Raw genomic sequence first — 25,267 nt, 5'->3', positions numbered from 1 at the left:
AGAAGATGAGTTAATACAATGTTTCTATGAATTCATACATATATGCATGCATTGTTCCATAATTGCCATAGTTGTTATCCTACGAGATTCTAAGAACTACCCCTTTTATCAATATATGCCTCTAAAAAGTACCTATTTTTCAGGTTCTCTCTAAATTAACCTGCACAAGATTGAAGGAATTGTCATCCTTCTAGCAGTAATACAGTGACATATTTAAACATTAAATCCATCCCTGTATTCAGACTACAACAAAATTGATTTTATGAAAATCAAATGCAGGGCAAAGTAATGGTACTTTGGGAATGCAACAATTAGACTAGCATTAAATGGTGATGAAAAAAGCTCATTAACTACAAAACCCCATGCATTATCCAACAATTCCCCAATTCCCATGCTTTATGTTTATTAGAAGCCACAAAACCCATTAATGTAGAAAAAGGTTTTAAGTCAAGAACTCAAATTTTAATACACAACTCTTCTCAAAAGTTTCTGTTAATGTTTTAGGTTTTTCACAAGAACGACAAACACAGGAAGATTAGATCTAACTACACAAGGAGTATTAGACCTCCTAGACAAGTCCTGAAGCTTGCATCTTTTTAGGGTAGACTTAGATGCAAATTTTCCACAATAAAAATTCTTGAAAGTTACTCATTACTGGACTAATATTTCAGTTTGAAAATCTACGTTTTAGACCTGTGAAAGCATCATACTTTTGTAACTTGCAATATTACTGTTGAAATCTTTTACTGGTATAGGTACTACATATTGGCTTTCACATGCACTGAGATACAACAGCAGTGAAGAGGTGACAGAACACAGTAATTTCTATTCTGGAAAGCCTGATGGTGATAAAATACTTTAACACATTTCCCAACACCAAGTAACAAACCCTGTCCTGTAAAGCTAGTTATATGCACAAAGGGTAGGATGTGAAGCAACACCTCTTTAAGGCTGCACAGTATTTATTAGACAGATATTCTTCCCCCATTTCATAAGAGAAAAAAGCCCCAAAACTCCTATCCTTCTTGGGTTAAATTACTCTTACTTAAATTTTAGACCAAAGTAATCAAGTTAGTTTTAAGAACACAAAAAAACTTTCAAGACCACAGAAGCAAAACTGTCTTGTTTGAAACCAGGATTGGAGAATTAGATTAAAAAGAGAAAGTGTAAACTAAACTAAGAGAAGCAAAATAGAAAAATATTTGTAACAGTTTGACAGCAACAGAAATACTTCACAATAGTGCCATCAATACAATAATTGCAAAAGAGTTCACCACAGGAGGGAATGCAACCACTGTTACTTGCCAAAATTACATTTCATGCATTATTAAAAAGTCACAACACAGTGCAGAATCAGGTGTGATGAGCTGCTCTTTCTCCTCCTCCCTCCCTTTCCTCCTCTACTCTAACACACATATTGCGATTAATATATTTGGCTAATAAAACAAACACACAGTGCTTGAAATGAAAAGTCAGCCTTCCAACACAGTCTGAATGACAGCAAAGCTACTCTGATTTCTATTTAAGTACCTGAATGTTTCAGAGCATTAGAATAACCTATGTGCCGTTCACTGAAATAAAAAATAAAATTAAAAAAAAAAGCTGGTTTATATATTAATTTCTTAGAAATTACAGCAGTCTCCTGGGATTAGGAGGGTTTTTCTACTTTGTTTGGTTTCGAGTTTTTTTTTTGAAAGGAGTGTTGTTTCTTTTTTTTAAACGTTAAACATCGTCATCAGACCTAGAAGACCCAGACTTCAGAAGAATCCAAATCAGGTTTTAACTACCTTCGTCATACTAAATGTAAGTAGTTTATCTCTTCTTGGACAGGTCTCTAGATGACATTTGTATCATATCTGTTTGGAAAAACGTCCTTTGTTGCCTGTAACTCTGCCTATCTAAAGGGGTCATCTCTTTCTTCTCATTAATATTTGCTTCACAGAGAATTCATCCAAAAAAACTAATTTATGCTAAGCAGTTGAACTTAAAGCTTACACCTACCCAAAAAACCCTCTGAATCAAAACTACGTGGAGAAGGGTATGGAATAGTCACTGCTAAAACCTGAAAGATGCTTTATACTACATATTATATATATATATATATATATATATATGTACATCTCTTTGAAGATATACATTGCTATACAAGATTTCAATATTAATTTAACTCCAAACTAAATTTTTCACATTCCTAATGAAATTTCTCATGATGTGCATTAAAACAAAAGTTTTTAAAAGTAGCTAGACAAAAATACATGTGCTGTATATTGCAAAGCTTAAAATTACATAATTCCTTGTTTGCAACACCTGCAGTTTGCTTCCTTTATCATAAGCACATTAAGCAAGAACAGTAGGTTCTGAATTTAAGAGTGCATACATTACCCTTTAGTGACTATGTGTACACTTCTACCTTGAAATATGAGTACGATAATTAGGGTTAATTTCCTCTCATTACCACCCTTCTCCCCCCCTTATACTTAAGAGCAAAGCACAGACAGCAGCTTTTCTTTTGCTGTTTCCAACCTGTTTCACCTTACAGTAACTACTTGTTCCTCAGCTGGTAGTATAGCACACCTGCTAACCAGAAGCAAATAAACGTCTTTGTGTAAACACAGATTTATTTTTCTTTAAATCCACTACATAACTGCTAACAATTTAATCTCAGAGTTCCTGATTCACAACTGAAAAAAAACCCCAGACCTCACTACAAGATACTGGAAGACACCAAGTACTGCGTAGAAGTTTCTAGAACAGAATAAACATAAGACATCAGAACTGCCTTTTTTATGCAGCATTCACCATTCTGTTCAGCATTTACTGAAATACTAATCTCACCTTCTCCAGAATAATATTCGGTTGGTACAATATTTTCATCCCAAATAATCTTCTCTGTGGGATAAAGAGGCATTTGGTTGAGTTGCTGAATTTGAGATATTCGTCGCTCATGACGGGAAACCTAAAGACAGAATGCATTTCAAAATCTAAGTCAAAAAGGAACAATAAAGCCACTTTTGAAACATACATATTAATCCATAAGACTGCTGGTGGTCACTTGCATTTTCTCTTTTAATATTTTTTAAATTAAATATAATTTTTTTTTAATTAAATAAGTATCTCTCCATGGCATCGATAGGTATCGTATCAGTACCATCTAAGTCTTAGAAAACTATGTGAACAATTTTGTAAGAAATCAACAACCCCAAAACAAGCTTATTAAACAGATTTTAAAAACCAGCTATGCCATTTTAATACTGATATCAGATCAGAAGCCTACAGTAATATTGGTATACCTTGAATATTCAAGGTATCAAAAGAAATTATGTGCTCAAAGAGTATTTCAAATGGGTTTGAGGTTTAAATAGGTACTGAATACTTAGATCTACTTTAGCAGATTTTTTTAAGTGGGGCAAGAAGGTTGCTAAATAAGGAGCAATAACTTTTCCAGAACTCAAAACTACTACTAAGACTCTTCTGATTGACCTTTACAATTACACCAAACACACACATATTAGTTTCTCATCGAAATTACATATACATAAATAGGCATTTTGAAATATTTAATTTATATGGTTTTAAACTCCATCTTAGTATGCCATTTACTACTGTAACACTGCTGTGGTTCATGGGTGCTTCAGCAAAATGCCCTAAATGACTACTTTACTGAAGTGTAGTTGCTGGATTTAGATGAGTTTTCAAAAGAAAAACACAAGCAGCATGAACTATGCCTTTACCAGCAACTCCAGCAGAAACTCCTTTTCGTGGGTCGTGTCTTCCCCTTCGGCCAGGGGCGGGAGGAGGCACAGGTACGACGCCACCTGGTGTAGAACGTTGGAGCTGCACAGCAAAAGGAAAGAAAAGCCTCTATCACTTAAACTGAAACCAGAGAGAGCACTTGCTACAGCTTAAAAAAATCCAACTATCTGTTTCGATCAGAGACCAACATTTATGGATCATTCTTTTAAGTGAAGTTTGAGTGTAATGTGTAAGCTGAACCTCTCAACTACAATAAACAGAGCAAGGTATGAATACTTTCTATTGTTTCAAGACAGGTACCTGAAACAGAATCAAACAAAGCACACATTGCCTTTGACAATATACAACTTGCTCACATTTTACTTACAGCATTTACAATACAGTACAGTTAATACAGTGGCATAATTTTATGATTTCTGTTGTAGTTCTTGTACAGAACAAAGTGAAAAAAAATAAACTACACAGCTTAGAGGTTAACTACTGCAAGTTAATTACTACTACAACTACTTTAGGCAACCAGCTTATTTTCCAGAATATTAGTTCTTTCTCATATTAATTAAAAAAAGAAAAAAAAAGTTATTTTTCACTACTAGTGGACTCAAACTCTCCCTGTCTCTCTAATTCAGGAGATGTAAAGGCACCATGAGAACTCAGAAGGAACTGATAAGTCATGCGAGAATGCATGAGAAGTCCCAAAGAAAAAAGACTAGAAATCTGTAACATTAAATTATACTGAAAACAATTTCAATTTCAATTTGATAACTTACCTAAGGGGTCCAAATAACTTCACCAGTGCATCACGAGTATCTACTGCAGCTACATTTGAGAGTGCAAAGTCATATAACTCCGGGAAATGTGCAAATGCCGCTCTCTACAAAAGACCCACGCACAAAAATTGGATGTAAGCATATTAAAGAAACAATTTAGTAACAGTTTAAATGTTCTGAAAAGCATATGTGAATTTACTTTGTCTCTTCTGTGCAAGGGACCGCTGTTGCCACATGCCCACTGATCTTGACGAAATGCTGCCACCTACTGCACCATTGCAAGTTCCTACAGCATTCACATTTCATCTTGGTAACTTCAAGTCCAAAGTGGTGATGTTTTGCTACAGCATATTATTTAGTCATTGTCACATCCACCACACTGAAGCATTACCTGTCTTCAATATGACAGGCAGTCAAGCTAAAACTATTCTTGTAACTCAATAGGGAAAATAAGGGGTTTGATTTGGGAAATATCCTTGTGCATATTCCAGATGCAAATTAGACTAGAGAAACAAAACCACATCCTTTCCCTCCCATAAGCACTTCCTACCTGTAGAGAAGTAATTCTGTCATAGTGAATTGTTGTCATCTCATTCTCTGTCAAAGCATTTCCAGTCTGATCATTGATTTCAAAGCCAGTGTAGAATTTAAGCATATCTAAAAGCTAAGACATTAATATAAATTAGTGGATTAACAATAAGAGACACCCTACTACAAACAAAACCACAATTTAAGAGGACTAATGCACAAACAAAAGCTCCTCAAAGTTCTAGAAGAAATGGACTAAGGGGTGGTATCTAAATTTTATACTTGGCTGATGCACAAAATAATTTTGGTTAGGTATCATCTGCCAGAGGCTCACTAAGTCACTGAACCTAACTTATGGCTTGCTGCTACCAAATGGGAAAAGTCTTGCTCCCTCCTGCCCCCTCTGATGGCAGCTCTGAAATTCATCCTACCTCTCAATGAGATTATTTAACTTGGAAGAAGAAAATTATTCAGATGTGCTGCTGGCTTTTTGTTTCATCAATACTGACCCTCAATGAAAATGAACAACTGCCAGAGATGGGGGACAGCAAGCAGCAGGAAAAGCAGCTCCCATGAAGGAAAGGCAAGAGATCTTCAGATCCTGCCATTAAAAAAAATATACTAGCTATCACTGAGTAAACTGAAGGACAGTAGTGAAAAACAGCTCCACCATAGAACAGTTTGAAGTCAAAACAAGAACACAGGAATGCACTGGTGACAACTTCTGCTATGTGTGCAGTTAAGTATGCCAGAAGCTCCACTGCTTTTTACATCGTACTTTTAAGAACTTTTCAAGAACAGAACCAAAAATATTACTCTGCTCTCGTGAGACCCCAGCCGGAGTACTGCATCCAACGCTGGGGCCTCCAACACAAGAAAAATGTGGACCTGTTGCAACAAGTCCGGAGGACTTGGCTACAGGGCTGGAGGACCTCTCCTACGACAGCAGGCTGAGAGAGTTGGGGCTGTTCAGCCTGAAGAAGAGAAGGCTCTGGAGAGACCTTATACAAGCCTTTATAGTACCTAAAGGGGGCTACAAGGCAGCTGGAGAGGGACTTTTCACAGGGCATGTAGTGATAGAACAAGGGGGAATGGAGTTAATCTAAAGGAGGGTAGGTTTAGATCAGATACCAGGAAGAAATTTTTTACTGTGAGGGTGGTGAGGCACTGGAACAGCTTGCCCACAGAGGCTGTGGTTGCCCCATCCCTGGAGATGTTCAAGACCAGGCTGGATAGGGCTCTGAGTAACCTGGTCTAGTGGAAAGTGTCCCTGACCATGGCAGAGGTGTAGGAAGTGAATCATCTTTAAGGGTCCTTCCAACCCAAATTGTTCTATGAAATGTAACAGCAGTCACACACTTAGGTAACTGTAAGAAAGAACTACTGTCTGATTTAAAAAAACATGTAGTTTGCATCCAGGAGAAAAGCCTATCTTCAACAAATAAACATAAAACAAAACAATTGTGGCATTCAGAAACACAGTGAATGAAAAAGTCATTTTCAACAACTTTGTATCTCACCTGGCAGAAGAGGTGACCCTCTTTCTCTCTTTTAGCAAGACTAGACAGGTAACAGTGAACAACAAGATGGGAGTCATCCAACACTGTATTGAACCAGCGCCGGGTGGGAAGCAAAGCCTGTGGTAAACAACCTCACATTAATACAAACAACTCTTCAAAACGTAAGAAATCCTGGCTTTTCAGAAATTTTCCATTTCAAGAAGGCATATTGAGATATATTGTTGCAGTTAGTTGCATATCTAATACCCTAACAGAGGTTCTCTTTTTAAAGCAGCATTTATGTATGCCAAGACACTGGTTTTATGTATGTAAGCACCTAAGAACACAGCCTTTTATGTGACTGTGAGCATGGCATAAACTTGCTATTAGTGAGAATTCATCCTGCCACTAAAAAAAGAAATTAAATACAGCAATTATTCTACTACTAAGTGTCCATATAATGACTGTGTGCTACAAAAGATATGTCAAACTGCTTCAACATTGTTTTAAGTGTTTGTTTTCTATACTAATTTCATTAACTTTTAGCTTATCTTTCTAAAACTGCAAACTGTTTCTTCTAAATATGATATGGTATCTTCTATTCTTTGTAAGACTGAAGTTAGACTATCAATTGTTCAAATCTCAAAAAAAAAATAGTGATCATTTCTTCTCACTGTAAATAGCTTAAGCTGCTGTATGTAGCAACTGTTGATCAGCATACAATAATACACCACAACTTTCTACGGACTGAATTCAGAAAGCCAAAAAGCATCAAAATGGTATGTAGAACTAAGATGAAGAAAATAGAAGACTCTGTAGTAGAAAATGTTGATTACTCCGCACAATAATCACAAAAAACAAACTCAGAAAACCATAAGAACTCTCCATGGAATCATTACTTTCAAATTATCAAATCACCAAGTTTTGATGGCAGTGTATATACCGTACTATGAAACAGTACTATACTAAAAAAGGCTTCAATGCAAGTAAATGAGCCCATTAACACAGTACATGTTACAAAGGCAGAAAGACTTGGAATTACAGCTTATTTCACTTTTGCTAGTTCCAGTCAATTAAACAGACTTCATAACCTGTCTGAATTCTAACCTTTCTGTAATACCTAGTAAGAATCAACATTAAATTTACTGCCTCTTAAACATTCTGGCTAACTGACAGACTTTAGTTTACCTTCAAATACATATTTTCTCTGTAAGAGTATATTATATTATATACATATTATATACATAAAACAACAAGCTTTAATTTAAATTATTCATTCTATTGCAACTACAAGCACAAACTACTTAAGTGATTTAACAGAGGACAGTTAGACAAAAGTTAGACAAGATCAAACCATTTTAAAGTTCCCTGTGATTACTCTTTCAGAAAAGTCTCTTTTATTTCAAAATGCCTTCTAAAGTTGAAGTTATTCTAAATAAGTATCTACTCATGTGAGAAACTGTAAATGAATGCCTTTTGTTTTTAATACTGGTTCTGTGATGCTTAAAATTTTCTCACTTACTCAGTACCGGCTGAAAAATTCCACAAAACTTTGCTTCACCCCATATTACCCTGTAACAGAGCTCAGTCACCAGATCTGACTCATGATTACTTCTAAATCATGAATTCTAGTCAACATAGAAATAGTTTGCATTTCAGAACTACTGCTGCTTTCTGGGATTTAATCCTATAAGACAAAGATACTTTAACTGACCTGTTATGCATTGGGAAGAACAATTCTGAGTTATTCCTAGCAGATTAAAGAATCATAAACTTTAATCAACTGCCAGAATTATTACCACTACTCCAATTAACAAAGTCCTCTTCACTGAGCACTTTAGCATCCTACTTTTGTCTAATAATTCATCTGGCTTATAAACATTACAGGTCAGTTCCCAATGTAGATGCACTACTATAACCTCCTATTTACAGATGGAAAACCACTATTAAGGAACCACATGCACAGCTGTGACATAACCACTTGCTATTGGGAATAAGGCTGTAATAATGACTTTATGCATTAAAGGCCTAGAAAAGTACACCTGGAAACAGGCTGAAACAATTTAATAACTCACCTCAAGGTCTAGCATGAGTTCAATAAACCTTTCACAATAATGAACTTTGTCCATAGAAATAGGACCTAGATAGAAGAAAAAAAAATTTAAAATTGATCCACACCACAATATATTTACACTTGAACTATTCCTCAAAAATGTAATAAGTGCTATAAATACAACTGTATTAACTTTTCAGTCTTGTTAAAAGCTAACTAATACATTCTTCTCTTTCTGAAACAATCCTTTCTTATATCCAAAATTCTTCTGGTTAGCAATGAAAGAGAGGAATAGAACCAGAGTTTCAGGAATGATTTTATCAACTTTGAGAAAACCTTATATGTGACATGCAAAAATGCATTTTTCCACAGGATATCAATGGCCCATTAACTTTTACGGCCCAGTACTCAAAAATACACATTTAAAATCTGCAATCAAGGTGTGTGCAAAAGGCCTTGACCATCTTCAAAGGTACTCAGTGGTGACTACTAAGGGGCCTTCAGAATCATATCAAAATACATTAGTCTGCTCTAATGACTACCTAATTCCTAAAGCCTCCAAAGAACTGTTAAAGTAAATCTTCCTAAAACAGATCTTGCATAATTAGAAAAACAGAGGAGATAAGTATCCTTTCTGAGGAAGCCACAATACACAAAATTTCCCCTTACAGCTCAGGTAAGAGTTGAAGTTTGCCAAGAGTTTAACAGCAAAAGCAGAACTCTGGGAAGTGATTTCACCCAAACTGTGCTGTGCTTAGAGCATAATAATCCTGTTTTGTTAAAAGGCTAACATCTTCCTGTACAAACCTTTTCCTTTCTAAATCAAGTAAGCATATAATTTTGCTTGTCACAATTACTTATAAATCAACTGCAGTCAAATCTTACAGAATTTCACTTAGGCTTTTGTTCTTACTGTAAATCAACAGTACTAACAGAACAGAGACTTATAGTATGGCCAGTCTTCGCGAACGAAGATTTTGGGAAAGGTCTTTTACCTTTCAAGCCTGCGCAATGGATTTTTTAGGTGAGACACAGCATGTGACAGAGACTTATAATATGCATTTATATCACCTATTTAAAAAGGCATCTAAGTATGTATGAAATGCTTTAATGCTCTGAGCATACAATAAGGAATATCAGTCCCCAGAAACACTGTTTTTACTAGGACCATACTGACCAGGTGGAGGTTGAAAGAAGCTTTCTGCTGTTTCATTTTTAAAATATACACAAATTTGAATATTAATTTTTATATGAAATCCATGCAGGCAGGCATATATTTCACTAAAACTCCATCTGAATAAGGTCTCCAACCTCAGGTTGATATCCTAAGGACTTCAGCAACAGAAAAGAACTTTACACAGATTACCAGACAACAAAGTAACATAAGAACCACAGTTACCTGAGACAGGTATCGTCTTTAGCACAGAAATGAATTTCTGAATGAGCTGTGAAAGAAATCTTCTCTCCCGATATGCTCTAAAATCAGACATATGACGAAAGAATTAATACTCCTTATATGTAGACTAAAAGTACATTGTAGCTTTAACTAATACAAAATTAGCTGCTTCAAAATTTATACAACGGTAGCGGGTTGCTCTGAAACACACCTAAACTGTTTAGATGGTAACTTTTCTCTCTGCACTCAGGCACACAGAATAGCAGTCTACATTTTTAGGCACAGAACTGATTAACAACCCATGCTTCCTACTGAGTCAAAGAGAAGTTTGTCACCATCTACACCTTACCACATTGCAAGACAAAACCATTGGAACATTTAATTTTGGTGAGATACACACAGATTTATTCAAATATTTGCATAAGTTATATGCTTAAAAGAGAAACATTTGCTAAAGGTCATGGAAAAAAACTAGTAACTACATGAATATTCTTTTATACTTTCATCCAATAGCTCTAAGATTTGATATCATAAATTCACTAATCAAATAAAATATAAAGTTCTGTAACAATATTTTGCATAAAGACTACTAAAAAACAAAAGAGCTTCCAAGAGACCAGATATGATCAATCCTTCTTTGCCATCTTCACACGTTTTTTAAAAAACTTTTTTTTATTGAAACAATTTATTTTAGCTAAAACACAATGAAAGCAATAAGGGCTTTGGATTTAACACGAAAAAATGTTTCTGTAACATACTGCATTCTTGCTTCCTCATCCATTTTTGCATCATTTTTCTTAATTAGATTCCAGAATTTTCTTAGTTTTGGTGTCTTTTTCAGCTCATGTTCCAGTCGCTTCTGAAATGTTAAAATGTTATTCAGTCACCAAGAATCCTTATTTTCATGAGAGATAAAAATACAATCCAGTCTTTTCATTTAAAAAAGAAAAAAATACATACCAAACTGAAATAAACAGCTGTCTCAGACTATTCTCAATAAGTATCATTGTAAAACGAATGTAATACTGCTACAGTGAGTCTAGTTATGGCTAGATGTCAGCTCCATTGTCTAGTCCTTGTGACCTCATGGCCTTGTCTACAAACTATAAAGAAGCTATAAGCAAAAAGGCTTAGTTTTAATAAAAATTACATAATAATTATTATTATGTGGAAATTAGCAACAAACAAGAAAGAATTTTACAAAGCACACAAAAATGTAATTCCATAGCAATGCTGTAAATATTAGAATTCCTTAACAGTATTCCATAAGAATTCACTTTATAAGACTTGGATAATGCCTAGAAGATTGCTCTGTCAGTTTACAGGTTATGCTTACAGGTTGTAGAGCCATCCACATTGGTAAGGAAATGAGCTGCTGCACCTGACCTCTGATCAAGTCCACTTCCTGTTAGAAAGTTACAGACAAAAAAATGCTTTTTTAAACTCTTATGTTTTCTGATGTGCCTGTCTTACAAAATAAATCAATGTACATTACCATCTAACAAAAGTATGTTGTTCTCTTAGACTTCACAATTTCCTAACAGGAAACTGCACTACCCAGTAACACCTTCATATTTTAGGCTCTTTCCATGGAGTCTGTCAGTTCTCAATACTTCAGCAGAGGCCCCATCTGTGCATGTATTTTTAGCACAGAAGCTGCTGAGAACTGATGTTCCTTCTTCAGTCAATTTTTATTCTTGAACTCAGTTTTCCTACTGTGCTTTCTCTACTTGTTTTTATTCTATACTTTCTCCCCTAGAGCCCTTAATTTAACAAGTTTCTCTCACTTCATCTACACTTTTCCCATTATCTGAAATAAATAATTTTCTCTGTCAGTTCAAATGTGGTCTCCTCAACTCTGCCTGTGATCTGCATCCACAAAGTTTTCCTTCTTTCCTAAACTACTGAAAAACTTCCATTAACATCTTCATGGACAAATACTCCATTCTCAGCATTCTGAAACTTTAAACTTCACCGCTCTTCACTTAAAACACTACTGTGATTATTCCGTTCCGCCTTTCACAAATGAGGGCAGCTTGTAATAGCAGAGTGCTTTTACAAGCACTTTTTCACTTTCATGTTATATGAGAAACGTGCTCTACAAGAAGGATCCCATAGCCACTATCAAACCATTTAAAATGGAGATCCATTGTACCATGGACACTACAGAAAAATACTACCTCAATGAACTATACACATAAAGTTCAAGATGCTTACTGGCTCCCATAGCTATTCCTAATTCCAAAATCAAATAATTCACTTTCTAAATTGTTTTGTCTGCAAGAATTTTGTTCTTATTTGTGCAGATGCGTATTTTGAATAATACATCCCATGTGCAATGTAAGTAAAGAAAAAGTCCAGTAGCAAGAGAGGTTACAGAGCACTGCTTCATATAACAGATAATTGTAAATTATTGTCCCTGCTTGCTATTTAGGATCTTCAACGCTTTTTTAACTACAGATTGAGAACACAAATTGGTCCAATGCTTTCTTAAAACTAACTTGGGAGAAGTGCAGACAGAAATATTATCTAAGTCTGGTTTCAAAAGTGAAAAACGCAGTCTTTCTCAATAGCTAATGGAAATAAATTTTGTGCAATCTCCCAGGCAAAAAAGAAAGAGCAAATAGTAAGTCACCTGCTTTTAAGTGTAAAGTAACTTTACAAATATAAATACATCATGTTTTTAAGCACCATTTTTAATACAAAAATTTATATTCAACTGTGCCTCTAAATTGTATAAGTGCCAATGCTTCAATTTCAAGTTTCTTCTATGACCTTGTGTCAGAGAAAAGCAAACATGATCAGAGAGATAAAGTAAGAGTCAAAACAACAGGTAAAAGCCCCCCAGTACTGTCTTTTCATTAAATGGGAATTTTGTTTCATCTGCCTCGTAAGAAGAAATTGCTCAAACTGCTATTAACACAGAACAGCATAAACACACTGGAAGTATTACAGTTACTTTTAACATACCAAACTATTGAAGCAGTGATCAAGGAAAAGCAGCAGGACTGTCTGTTCATGCAGAGAGTACTCACTCTCATTTTCAACCAGCGATGCTTCCAGTATGCGTTTGAAAAAGAAAGGAAAGTGTTCTGGCCTTTTTTTGAATGTCTGGGAATAGAAGAGGAAGTTGATTTTGAGTCAGATTGATACAAATCATTTCAATTTTTTCACATAATATAGCTTAAGTTCCCTAAATCCGTTTAAATCTATAAAAGAAAGGATTCGTTTTCCTCTTTTCATTTATTCTGACCAGGCAGCACAAGCAAAACAGACCAATGATATCCTCCTGACACGGGATCCTCACACTACACCTTCTGCATAGTCTCACACAGGTGATGCACAGGACAAACTGAACAAGAAGCACAAGTGGAGTGGATTGTGTTGTGGCAATGTTCAATTGGTGACTGCATGGAAATATTGTAAAATGTCCCAGGTTAGAAGAAAATCAGTAGATTTTGGCTAAAACTATGGCAGTTCTAAGTGATCTGCAAAAAGTGAGCAGGTAAAAACCACCAGAGATTTATTTAATGGAACTTCCATTCAGCTACCTCAGAAGAAAAAGGTAAACTAAATAATCATCAAGACAAAATGATTTCTTTACAAGGGCAGCCATGTACCAAATAAAAATTTAACTAATCTGCTTGAAAGGTAACACACACCTGTCACTTTGCATTTAGGACATATGCCAGAACAAAAAAAGACAGACATCATATGAGCCAGTTAGTAATCCTTCATGCTTTGCCAGCACTGAAGTAATGGCACTAGTACTGAAGTAAATGTGCTTCTGAAATAACGCTTGCATAGAATGTCTAACTAGGCTCACGTTGTTGAGATGGTTTGTGAGAAATGGACTGTTTGTAGAAACACAAACATTTCTAAACCTATTATTAAAAAAAAATCAAAGAAAAAACAAACAAACACCAAAACCCAACAAAAAAACAACCAAGGAGTCTACACAAGAGCAGAATAAGAGATCACTTTAGTGTAATGCAAAAAAGCTAGAAAACCGTATTCACAGGTTTTAAGCACAACATGATTGGAGAATATGTTCCAGTGGTGCCTGCTTATATCCACAGATTAAAAAAATCCTTTTTTTTTTCTTTCAATATCAGGGCAAGAATTTCTCTGTAAATACCCAACTTTTATTAACTGCCAAAAAAGCAAATGCTGGTGATTATTCTGCTATGAAATGCCATACATTAAGGACTTGTGCACTGGGAGGGATCAAGTAATTTTTCATCTGTCCAGTCCTTTCTCCAAAAAGAACTTACAGTTTAAAACAGCATATGAGATACTCCAGCTGAGGCACCATTTCCTTTTAACACTACAAGCTCTGCCACCTTCTGTCATTACAAGTGAGTACATTGCAAAAGCCACAACTTGCAGATCAAAGTCAATTCCAACTGTAATTGAAATCAGTTACCTCCCATGCAGGGACATTCTCTCTGAACTTCTCATTCACCATACAGCAGATGGACATTAAATATGCCTTACTGGACACCTCTGGAGAATAATTCATCCACAGGTAATTTTCAAGGTACTGACTGTGAAGAGACAAAGAGTATTTCATTAGTTACTGTCACCCACATAATCTGTCACTCATTTAAAAGAGCAGTTATCCACAGCAGTTTTTTTCCTCCTTAAAGACATCTTCATAGTTTGTTGAGTAGTTCCTCAAGTTACCTCTCATCTAGGTCACTGAAGCAAAACTTGTTAAGACTCAGTAAAAGCCACAAGAGACAGATGAGTTTTTTATCAGGAAGACACATTCATTAGATGGTTTTCAAGTGTAATAAGTAGCCACAGCTCCATACAAAGTCATAACATGAATTCGGGTTTATTTTCCCAAAGAAGAATAAAAACGAAAAACTTCACTTGTCTAAACAATGTCACATACAGCATTTCTGAGCATAAGATGCAAAGAACAACTACAGTATAACAGTATTTGTATTACTAAATAAAAAAAAGAATCTCGTGGGTAAAGACAGAACAGCTTAACAGACAAACAGGGGGCAGGGAGGGCAAAGAGAGAACATGACAGGACAAATGGCAGTAGATGGGGCTATAGACCAGAAAGTACTAAAGTTGTGTTAGGGGCTGATAACATTAAGAACATTCACAGAAAGGATAAGAACCTCTAACTCCATGCTACTGCTGACATACAAATTCCAGAAGTCATGCTACCAGCATGCCATTGCAGGCCATTTGTTATGTCAAGCCCCAATTTACATTTTCTCTTCTGCGACTTTTCTAATTAAGAAGCAGGAAACAGAGGGAAGTTTATCCTACTTTGGTAGTTAGTGACTCTACTTATATATTTCAGCCTTTTGAAATAAAGAATCTACCTCAACCAAAAAACATCTCATTTGATAAAAGAGCCTAACAGAACACTAAAAATTGTGTTTTTAAATACGTACATATTGTAAACATTTATTTTACATCATTTTAGACATACTCTATAAATTCTTCCAGGCAAGTCTGAAGTAGTTGTAAACTACTGTTTAAACAGATTTCCATTTCTTTTCAAGTGAAGAAAATGTTAGTGATGCTGCTGCAGCACAATTCACTTTTACCCTCATAGTACGAGACTTAATCCAAAAACTTCCTCTGACTTCAGTGAGTTCTGATTTAAGGCTAAATGACACATTCCAAATTACAGACTCAAGTTTTTTACTTATTTCACTCATACTCTCTCCCTCAATGCTTCACTTACACTAGAAATTGAGAATCATGAATCAAGATACTCTGATATGTTACTTAAATTTATGAATTATTTCCCCTTTAAATTAAGCTGTCCTCACTTAATTTTCCTCAGTATACAATTCAAGGCCTTATGAAGTAGGAACAAGTGAGTATACTACCTTCAAACTGACTTACTGCCCTGCATTTGCTTCTCATCTTTACAGGTTCCTATGAAAAAAGTTTCACTGCCATTAGCTTACCTGAATTCAAGAAGCATTATTTTTCTAATCGCAAACCTAAAAAGGAAAAAGTAGTCAATTAACACAGGAAATAAAGCCTCCCACACACATCTTAGCTGCATGGAAAATGGCTACATTTTTCCTTATTTCATTATATAAGGAAGCTTGTAGAAACATCCAGGAATTACTTCTGCCCTGCTGTTTCCAAGCAATAACAACCACTTGAATGCAGAAGCAACTGCTGTGGAAGCTAAAGCTCATGCAGATTCATTAAGCAATTAAATTCACATTTAAAAAAATTCATGCAGGTCTTTTAAATATGAAGACATCACTTCCAATAGCATTGAAAATACAAATTGCTAGAAGCTGAAAGTGTCTTCTGGAAAACTACACTTATATATTTAATCAGTTCATAATGGTATTTCTTCTTAGTGACTAGAAATTGAAGCTTGGTCTGATCGCATATGACAATTCTTAGATTACTTTCAGAAAGGAATAATACAGAGAACTATTTCCAGAGCTCAAACTTCCCCTGAAAGCTCCAGCTACAGTTACAACTCTTTCCTGTACACACAGCTGTAGAATGTAGTTTATTGTGGATTCTTTGTGTCCCCCATCTAACAGTACAACTAGAAATTAGACTTGCCCTTTATAAACCTGGTAACAGCAACCAGGAAAAGAGTAGAAAGCTAGAGGCAGCACACTTCTCAATGTTGTTTTTTTTTCTTTACATTCCTTAGTGATAAAAGAATGGATCAACCTTCTATAACCATCACAACAAAACCAACATAAAACACAACAGACTACCAGTAAAGGAACTGAATAACAGGATGTCCAACCATCACATTTAAGAATTATGAGTTTAGGAAATTTCTTTTTACCACATTCAGACTCTGAAATACCATAATGATTAAGTTACTTAAACGCCCTTGAGTAATTTTCATCTCCTTTCAACATGTAGATGAGTTTTAAAATATTCTATGAAACATTAGAAACCACTTCAATACAGATAATGTTGGAATGGTTGCCAATAAGAGAAAGCAACTGGTGTACTTACTTTGACCTGACAATTTCTTTTGTATATACATCTTCAATGACCTACGGGAAAGAATATTTAAGAGAATTTTATATACTGAATAAAGTGACTAAAAATGCATTAAGACATCTTACTCTGAATTAGTTACTCTCTGCTTACAGCTACTAAAATTCTTTAAACAAGCTTTCCAAAAAGAATGAAAGAATCTGCACTATCAGTTGCAATAGGCACACTTCCATGTCACATGACACAGAGAAGCAGTTCAGCTGCTTATGTACATCCTAGTTCTAACAATCACAGACAAATTTTATCACAAATACTACAAAGAGACTGGTAAACTGAGGCTGAAAAGGGAGATTTAGGCAAATATCCACAAGGAAAAGAAACCTAACAATTTAGGTACTCTGCACTACACAAAACCAAACACATTGTGCCAAATTTTAAACATTCAAAGCGCACACATCCACCAGAACAGCACTAAAGTTGTCTGATCAAAGCTTTCCAAAGAGAGCTTTTATAAAGTACGCAGCTTGGCAATACCTGCATCTTTCATCCTTCTTTCATTTTTACAAGTAGTACCCTCTCAAGTATCTTTTAACTTCAAAGGAGATGCTCAAAAATCTGTCGCCTCCCTAAGTTCTTGGCCAAAATAAACTGAACAAATAGCATGTAAAAGAACTGCACTGCTATAGCACACCTTTCTAACAATGTCTACATTTATAAACTGCAAACACATAAAAAACGAGAGTCTTAAGCAACTGTTGACCTTCCAAACAGTCTCCTATACTTTTATATAAAATAAAGACCATTGGACATTGGCACATCAGAAAAGGGTGGATCCTCATTCTTTTACACCTCAACAAAGTTCCAATTACCTTTAAATCAAAAGACAATGTTTTCTTCACATGTGGAGCCCAGTATTTATTTGCTAACTGCATGAGAAAAAATAAAAGTTAAATATATACATTTTGAGTTGTAATGATACAATATCTCTACAACACATTCCATCCCAAAACTTTATTTCACTAATATCTTGCTTAATTTCAGCTTACAGTAACCATAGGTAACAAAATTATATTTTCTAACAGCAGTGTTTTTCAACAATTTAAGATTTTATGCCTAAACCTTTTCCAAGAGAGGTGCAATTCTCTGGAAAAATTTCAGATGCACAGACTGCTATGTAATAAACAACTTTTACTCATAAGCTACTTCTAACAAAACCCTCAAAAATACAACATGATCTTTCAGAGACTGTGAATCCCAGGTTTCAAATGATTATGCTTCCATTGAGGAACCTAACAAGTAACTAGAGACTATATATAAAAGTCTAATACTTTAATGCTGTTTGCTGTAGCCATCACTTCAACAAGACTCCTGAGCTATGGTAACAAGAGCTTCCTATCCAACTTTATTCAACCTCCTTTATGTTCTGGAAGAGGAAGGAAAGCAAATTTCCAGAGGGAAAGAAAATAATAATAATAATAATAATAATAATAATAATAATAATAATAATAATAATAAAAGACTTGTAGAAAACTACTTAAAACGTTCAGCAATAAGAAATTTTCAGCAACTTTTCACGTGTTAAAACATGCCTTTTAGTAGTGCATGACGCATTTTGTAGTGCTGCTTTGTAAATCTCCCTAGTCTGGAAGCGCTGGGGGGAAATAACCTCTCGTACGTAACACAGTTTCATCAGACAGAACAAAACCCTTTCCCAACACCCACGGCCCAGGAAGGCTATTTAAACACCGCGGCGCCGTCGCGGCGGGAACGGCCCTTCCAGCGCCCGGCCCCCGCCGTGGCAGGGGCGGCCCGGCGGCCCTACCTGTGTCACGTACTCCGCGTTGATCTGCGACACCGTGGGTGCCACGATCTTCTTCGGCGGGGCCGAGGACGCCGCCGTCGCCGCCATGGGGACGCCGCTGGAGCCTCCCGACACAGGCTGCCGTCCCCGGCACTCCCAGCCCGGGCCCGGCCGAGGGAGGGATCTCCGGCCGGGAGCAGCGGAGTCGGGAGCGCTTCCGGGGCCACGAGCGCTGGAGCGGCCGTGGGGCGGGCGGGCGGCGGCGGCGCCATCTGCTGCTCCTTCGCTGGCACTGCTACCCCTTCCCTAACAGTGGCGCCTGAGAGAGTTCAGGAGCTTGTAAATGCAGAAAGACTGTGGGAAAAGACGGAATCACAGAATCAACCAGGTTGGAAAAGACCTCTGAGATCGTCGAGTCCAAACTATGACCTAACCCCACCTCGTCAATCAGATCATGGCACTAAGTGCCACATCCAGTCTCTTCTTAAATACCTCCAAGGAAAGTGACTCCACCACTTCCCTGGGCAGCCCATTCCAATGCCCAATCACACTCTCTGTAAAGAACTGCTTCCTAATGTCTAACCCAAACCTCCCCTGGTGCAGCAAAGGCTGTGCCCTCTTGCTGGTTGCCTGGGAGAAGAGACCGACCTCCACCTGGCTACAACCTCCTCTCTGGTAGTTGTAAAGAGCAATAAGGTCTCCCCTGAGCCTCCTTCTCTCCAGGCTAAACAGCCCCAGCTCCCTCAGCTGCTCCTCATAGGCCATGTGATCCAGTCTCTTCACCAGCCTCGTTGCCCTTCTTTGGACACTCTCCAGCACCTCAGTGTCCTTCCTAAACTAAGGGTCCCAGAACTGGACACAGTACTCCAGATGTGGCCTCACCAGTGCTGAATACAGGGGAAGAATCACTTCCCTGGTCCTGCTGGCCACACTGTTCCTGATACAGGCCAGGGTGCCATTGGCCTTCTTGGCCACCTGGGCACAATGCTGGCTCATGTGCAGCTTCCTGTCAATCCAAACTCCCAGGTCCCTTTCTGCCTGGCTGCTCTCCAGCCACTCTGTCCCCAGACTGTAGCACTGCAGGGGGTTGTTGTGGCCAAAGTGCAGGACCCACCACCTGGTCTTGTTGAACCTATACTGTTAAGAAGGAGGCAGTCAACACGCCAGATTGCTGCCACACTCATCGTTCCAACGCTCAGTAAATTCGCTTAGGGGGGCTCCTTCTGTTCTTTGTATGACTTAAAGCACTGGTTTCTGTCCATCCTAACGTGGGAAAAACACACTCTCTAACATCAAACAATTGCCTCCAAGACCTGAGCATGGCTGTGCACCCTGTCCGATCCATGTGCCCATAATTCTGTGGAGGAAAGGCAAAGGTACAAGGGAAAAATTGCACGGTCAAGGAAGTCAGAAGTTTGGTAATGCTTTAGAATGGCTTGCAGTAACTCATTCTATTTGGTAAACAGATTAATTAGGAGGAAATTAACAGACTCCCTAGGGAGGTGATGGTGCTTTGTTTCTGGGCTCATTATCCAGCACCTGCCACTTGAGTACTTTAAACTTCCAGGCAGATCCTATTGAAGTCTGTTTGAATATGACCTCCTTTGTTTTGCTATCAAAGTGATCTCCATTTCATTTCTTCAAGCAGAAGTTGAACTAAATATTCTTTTTGAAGCTGAATTAGAATGTACAATGGGAATGGGAAAAGTAAGGACAGTACATTGAATAGGATCAGACAATTGCTGCATTCAAATAAATAGGCCTACCACTTGCCTTTACTTTAGAAGACCCTGAAAATTTACGTTTTCTGCATGAAAACTAGTAAAACGAAAAAGTTACAGAAGTATCAGTAAAAAATTCTGTAAATAACAAGGATTGAACATGGTCTTGTCTAGTCACTGAAACCTTCAGAGATCTGTATTTGATGAAAAATACGTAAATGCAAAGCACTGAAAATACAATTGAACCAATGTACCCCACCTTATACTTAAATTTTGATATTAAAAAACCAGTGCATTAAGATGCTTCAGCTTAAATTAAACAGCTTAGAGATTGTAGCTTGTGATTGACGTAGGCTAATCAAAATCTATGCAAATACAACTACACCTTTTGGTGTCTGCCCTTTCTCTATCACCTAGTACAACTGCTAGCACTTGCATCCATGGAGAGGTGTAGAAAATACAAGTAAAATTCACCTGAGCTGGCTGGTTGAGCTGTATTAGCATGTTGCTGCATCTTAGCTGATAATACTGCCTACAGTGTCCTTCCCAAGTTGCCTTCCACACTTTGGTTGCTGTATATTTGCCTGTCTCAGAAATCAACGTATATAGCTTATATTTGCATGTATCAGAAAAATTTGTCAGTTTGGCAAACAAAAGAAAAGAAACTACTCTTTGCTATCCATGAGTAAACTAGAGGGATAAATGACAGGAAAGGAAGGAACTATTGAAGGACAAAGAAATGTCCTATAAACATTACCTATAAATATGGGCTGAAAATAGGAAAGCTGCTGAAACTGGCTTTCAGGTAGGAGCCTTGTGTTTAAGATGGACCATCAGGAGAGGCAAATGCATTTTGGACTTGGTAAATTTTCTATAACAGCCTTGCAAGGCTAATCTAAACCTTCTGGCCTTTGCTTATGATAGATAATCAGGCATGTGTCAAAACCTGCAAATTTCCATATTTTATCAAAGCTATGAAAGCTCAAGAACGAATCCACGTTTACCTATCTTTTGGCACTTGGGTGTCCCTGTGATGAGATCAGTTTTCTTAAACTTCACTACAGTCAATCCAGTCAATGTGGCAACAGAGGTCGTTCCTGAGCACAGATCAGAACTAATTTAAGTGCTCTCATTTGCTGAAGGAGCTTCTGATCTCAGAAACTAATATCAGATGCCTAATGTTAGATAATATGATTACATCCCTAAGTGACAATGTCAAATAAAGTGATAAAGATCCCCTCCCTATAAATAATGCATTAAATTTTTCTCTGTAAGGCGTATTGTTTAGTTAGAGACTGCTGGGACAGTAGGACTACAAATGAATAGCAAAAGTCCAAATTAGTGGTTTGGAAAAATACATCACTTTCAAGCCTCAAGAGCAGGGCAACCTTTAAAGAGTTGTGGTTAGACCAGGTATAATGACACCCAGTGTTGCACCTATGTCCCCATCTGTGACTCTGACCCCAGCTCACAACTGTCCATTAAGACTGGTCTCTTGAATGCCTATGTTCAGTTTCCCCCAGAGTGGAGGCACATCTGACACTTTCCATCCCAAACTCCTTTGTACTTGAGGAAAAATAATACCCTGTACCCTGTCATCCCCACAGTCTTCTCTGAAGTTCTCCATCTTTCTGTACTCAGTGACTTAACATGTAAAGAAAATAAAATATTCCTTTAAAAAATCTGTTAATTCATTCATGAAGACATGTATTATTTAAAAGTCACACATTTGAGTAGATACAGTTTTCAAGACTATTATTCATTTGTAGGCTGCATACCTAGTCCTGGTCAATTTATATTCTATGCTGCTTTCTTGCTTAATTAGCTCTTCTTGTTTTGGATGCTTGCCCTTCTATATTATTGTAGCTAAGAAAAATACGCTTTTCTCTCTCTCTTTGCAAACTGTGTAAGCCAAGGTCATCAGTAAGCTGCCCACTGCTTTTATCTCAATGATACTCTCCTGAACACAGTTTCAGTAGGCCAGGAAGTACCTAGTGATAATCAGCAGAAGTTGATTCTATGTTCTGTCTTGTCTACCTTTTAGATTATTTTAGGTTCTACCTAGAGTCACAGAAATTATTAATTTCTAGCAATGAAAACTCCAAACAATTAATCAATAAAGATTTCCAATAATAATTGATTTTTTTTTTGTTATTGTTTTAGGGTTGTCAGTGAGACATAACCAGTGAAACTAGATTCAGCAGGGCCATACTTCTAATATAAATGCCATTTTACTTTTTACTTTTCTCTTTCACACAGAGGTTTACCCTTCAGCTTCTCAGACATAAAGAAACCCTGCACTGAGATGCAGACTCAGTACAGATACCATCTTGCACCTATGCAAACTCTGCTGTAAAAGTTTTATTCCAAAGCAGGTGACAAATACCAGCACTGCAGTCAGGGTGCGAAATGGAATTACCTTACCCATTCCAGTCACCAGATTCCTTGAAAATTATGAACCACCATCTTGTCTGACGGACAACTGACTTGTTCTCCTCCAAGCAAGCATTGTGTTAGGGACAGATGATTCCCCATGTGCCTCAGCCTGGTCACTGCAGCACAGCAGCTATTCCTGGCTCTTTGATCTGGAGCAATGGGGTGGCTATCACAACTCTACTGCCACCTGTCCTGGTGGCCAGGGGAGCAGAAGTGACAGAGGTTCCCCTGACATAAGGCGGAATTGAAGATATTGAAACCTCCTTTCCAGGGTGGAGACTGTTCCATTATAGCTAACACCACTCTGGTGAACAGAAAAGCAGCTCACCGACAGCACTGTTGTACTGCTCCATGCTCTGCCATCCAGGGGTTGTTTTCCTGCTGGTTCATCTGTACAATTTCAAGCTAGGCCTAAAGCTCCCATGCATGATCAACCCTGTTGAGGCTTTCTGTGAAGCAAGGCTCTCAAGCTTAGGAGAACGTATCACTTTAAAATCAGCTTCTATCTTAGCTCGTTGACTTTTACACATAAACACGAGGTTTTTCAAGAGGCATCCCTCTGCAAAGCTCTGAAACAGAAATCTCCACACGAGAATTACAGGTCTCATCATGTATATATACAAACTTCCACATACAGCTATTCTTCTAACCAAAGGAGGAAAGTGACTATGAATATGCAATATTTTGAAACATTCCTTGCAAAGTTATGTAAGTTTTTGAAAGGGATGAGGAGATGAATGGCATAGAAACAGACTATTATGTACATTAAGCAAAAAAGATCTGAAATCTCCTGTGTCTCTTACCTGTTGATATTGTACAAGAAATATATTGATTTAAACCTGCTTTCAGGTAAATAAAATTTGGAACAGCTTCTCAAAAAAGATCAGAGCAATCCTTCAACATGTAAAAACCTTAGGCACAATGACAAGGGGTTATTCCTTTGATTATAGCTTATCCCTCATATCAGTTAATATTCATAGAAACTAAATGTTCAGCCTGTTCTTTATAGCTTTAATTCAATCATGTAACATTGCTTTAACTATTTTATTTATGTGTATTCTTCTAGTCCAAGGCTTTTGTCACCATGTTCATCTCACTAAATGTGTACTTCCACTCAGTAAATATGGGTACTTTCAAAAATTATGCCTCAGTTTAGCAACAGATGCTTCTTAAAATATTTAGAATTTTAAAGTGTAAAGAAGCCATCAGTAGCATTCTGATTTGTGTATAAATATTTATTTAGCACACATTCTGGCCAATGTACTGCCCTTGATTTTTGTGCAAAACTTACAGTAACTTCAATGGATATTCTGAGCTCATGACTAGAGAAAAATATGGTTAATTCAGCAACCCAGATGCTTTGATATCCCAGAATAGCAGCAGTGCGTCTAGTGAAGGAAATGGTGAAATAGGAGACTTTGTGTCATTCTGAGCTTTCTGTTGCTGGGCTCACATTTGGGTAACAGCTCAAGTCAGAGCAGACTCTGGGCTATTCTAATTCTTTTCAGAGAATTTTAGCTGGGTTCCTACCAACTGAGGCAGAACCGCAGTTAGAAGTTAAGAGACCAATGGCCAGAAAAGGTCTAGAAATATTTGCTAGAAATCCTATGAGAGGCTTTTATGTGATAAATTTTCTATGTGGAAAAAAATTAATATGAAATAAATCTGTTTGATGGAGGAACATGGGGCCTTCACCACTGAAATGAGATTATAAGGTAAATAATTTCCTTTTTGCTAGTGCTGGCATGAGAAGTATTATAGAAATTTGGGTCTATTTGCAGCATCATTGTAAAAGTAGATCCTTGATCACGTATCTTTTCTCACAATAAAGAAAAAAAAAACAGATTGCAGACAAAAGTGAAGCGGATCTAATATGCCAGCATAAAACTTAATCGGAGGCAGAGCAATTCTAAGATGCTGAGAGCTAGCTTCAGTCTCCTAAAGCTTTCATCCTTGCTTTTCTCCATATTTTCTAGGTTTTTGGTAGACATTTCCATTAGCATGTCAGGATTTTAAGAGAGGATAAAATGGCAATAAAACAGAATACCTACTGAAAACAGCAAAGTCACAATGGTGTAATACTGAAAAATAATTTAATGACTTTTAATAATTCCTCTTACTGAAAAAAACCCTTCTACTATGATATAAACTACAATAATACACAACAAATCATTTTAGCTTATTGGCAAATGGACATTTTTCCTCCACTAATTGCACTAGCATCAGACAAGCTATTCAACACCTGAGGGAATTCTTACAAAGATATTCTCACTACCCAAGTACTTGCTATTATTAAAACCCAGAGTCTAAATATGAGATAAAGTGCACAAATAAGGTTGCCAAGATA

At 37.0% G+C, this 25,267-nt stretch overlaps 1 protein-coding gene across 1 annotated transcript in view; it reads right to left on the bottom strand.

Annotated features, from left to right (window-relative positions):
- The window catches only part of AQR (aquarius intron-binding spliceosomal factor), a 54,492-nt gene extending 35,522 nt beyond the window's left edge, over nt 1–18,970 (bottom strand). The window contains exons 1-15 of the mRNA XM_027709151.1: nt 18,785–18,970; nt 17,832–17,888; nt 16,978–17,018; nt 15,942–15,977; nt 14,423–14,543; nt 12,967–13,107; nt 11,333–11,401; nt 10,755–10,855; nt 10,000–10,076; nt 8,623–8,687; nt 6,569–6,685; nt 5,071–5,184; nt 4,521–4,624; nt 3,732–3,834; nt 2,836–2,956 (exon numbers count right to left, since the gene is read on the bottom strand). Coding sequence (XP_027564952.1) covers nt 2,836–2,956; nt 3,732–3,834; nt 4,521–4,624; nt 5,071–5,184; nt 6,569–6,685; nt 8,623–8,687; nt 10,000–10,076; nt 10,755–10,855; nt 11,333–11,401; nt 12,967–13,107; nt 14,423–14,543; nt 15,942–15,977; nt 16,978–17,018; nt 17,832–17,888; nt 18,785–18,871 — 1,354 coding nt within the window. The 5' untranslated portion in view covers nt 18,872–18,970. The remainder of the gene's footprint in view (nt 1–2,835; nt 2,957–3,731; nt 3,835–4,520; nt 4,625–5,070; nt 5,185–6,568; nt 6,686–8,622; nt 8,688–9,999; nt 10,077–10,754; nt 10,856–11,332; nt 11,402–12,966; nt 13,108–14,422; nt 14,544–15,941; nt 15,978–16,977; nt 17,019–17,831; nt 17,889–18,784) is intronic.
- Nucleotides 18,971–25,267: the final 6,297 nt, after the last annotated feature.

This window comes from Neopelma chrysocephalum, unplaced genomic scaffold, assembly GCF_003984885.1.
Source record: "Neopelma chrysocephalum unplaced genomic scaffold, ASM398488v2 Primary Assembly neopelma1_24, whole genome shotgun sequence".
In the NCBI taxonomy this organism is placed as follows: Eukaryota; Metazoa; Chordata; class Aves; order Passeriformes; family Pipridae; genus Neopelma; species Neopelma chrysocephalum.
The sequence above is the reverse complement of the archived record's forward strand: the minus strand, read 5'-3'. Positions and strand labels throughout refer to the sequence as shown.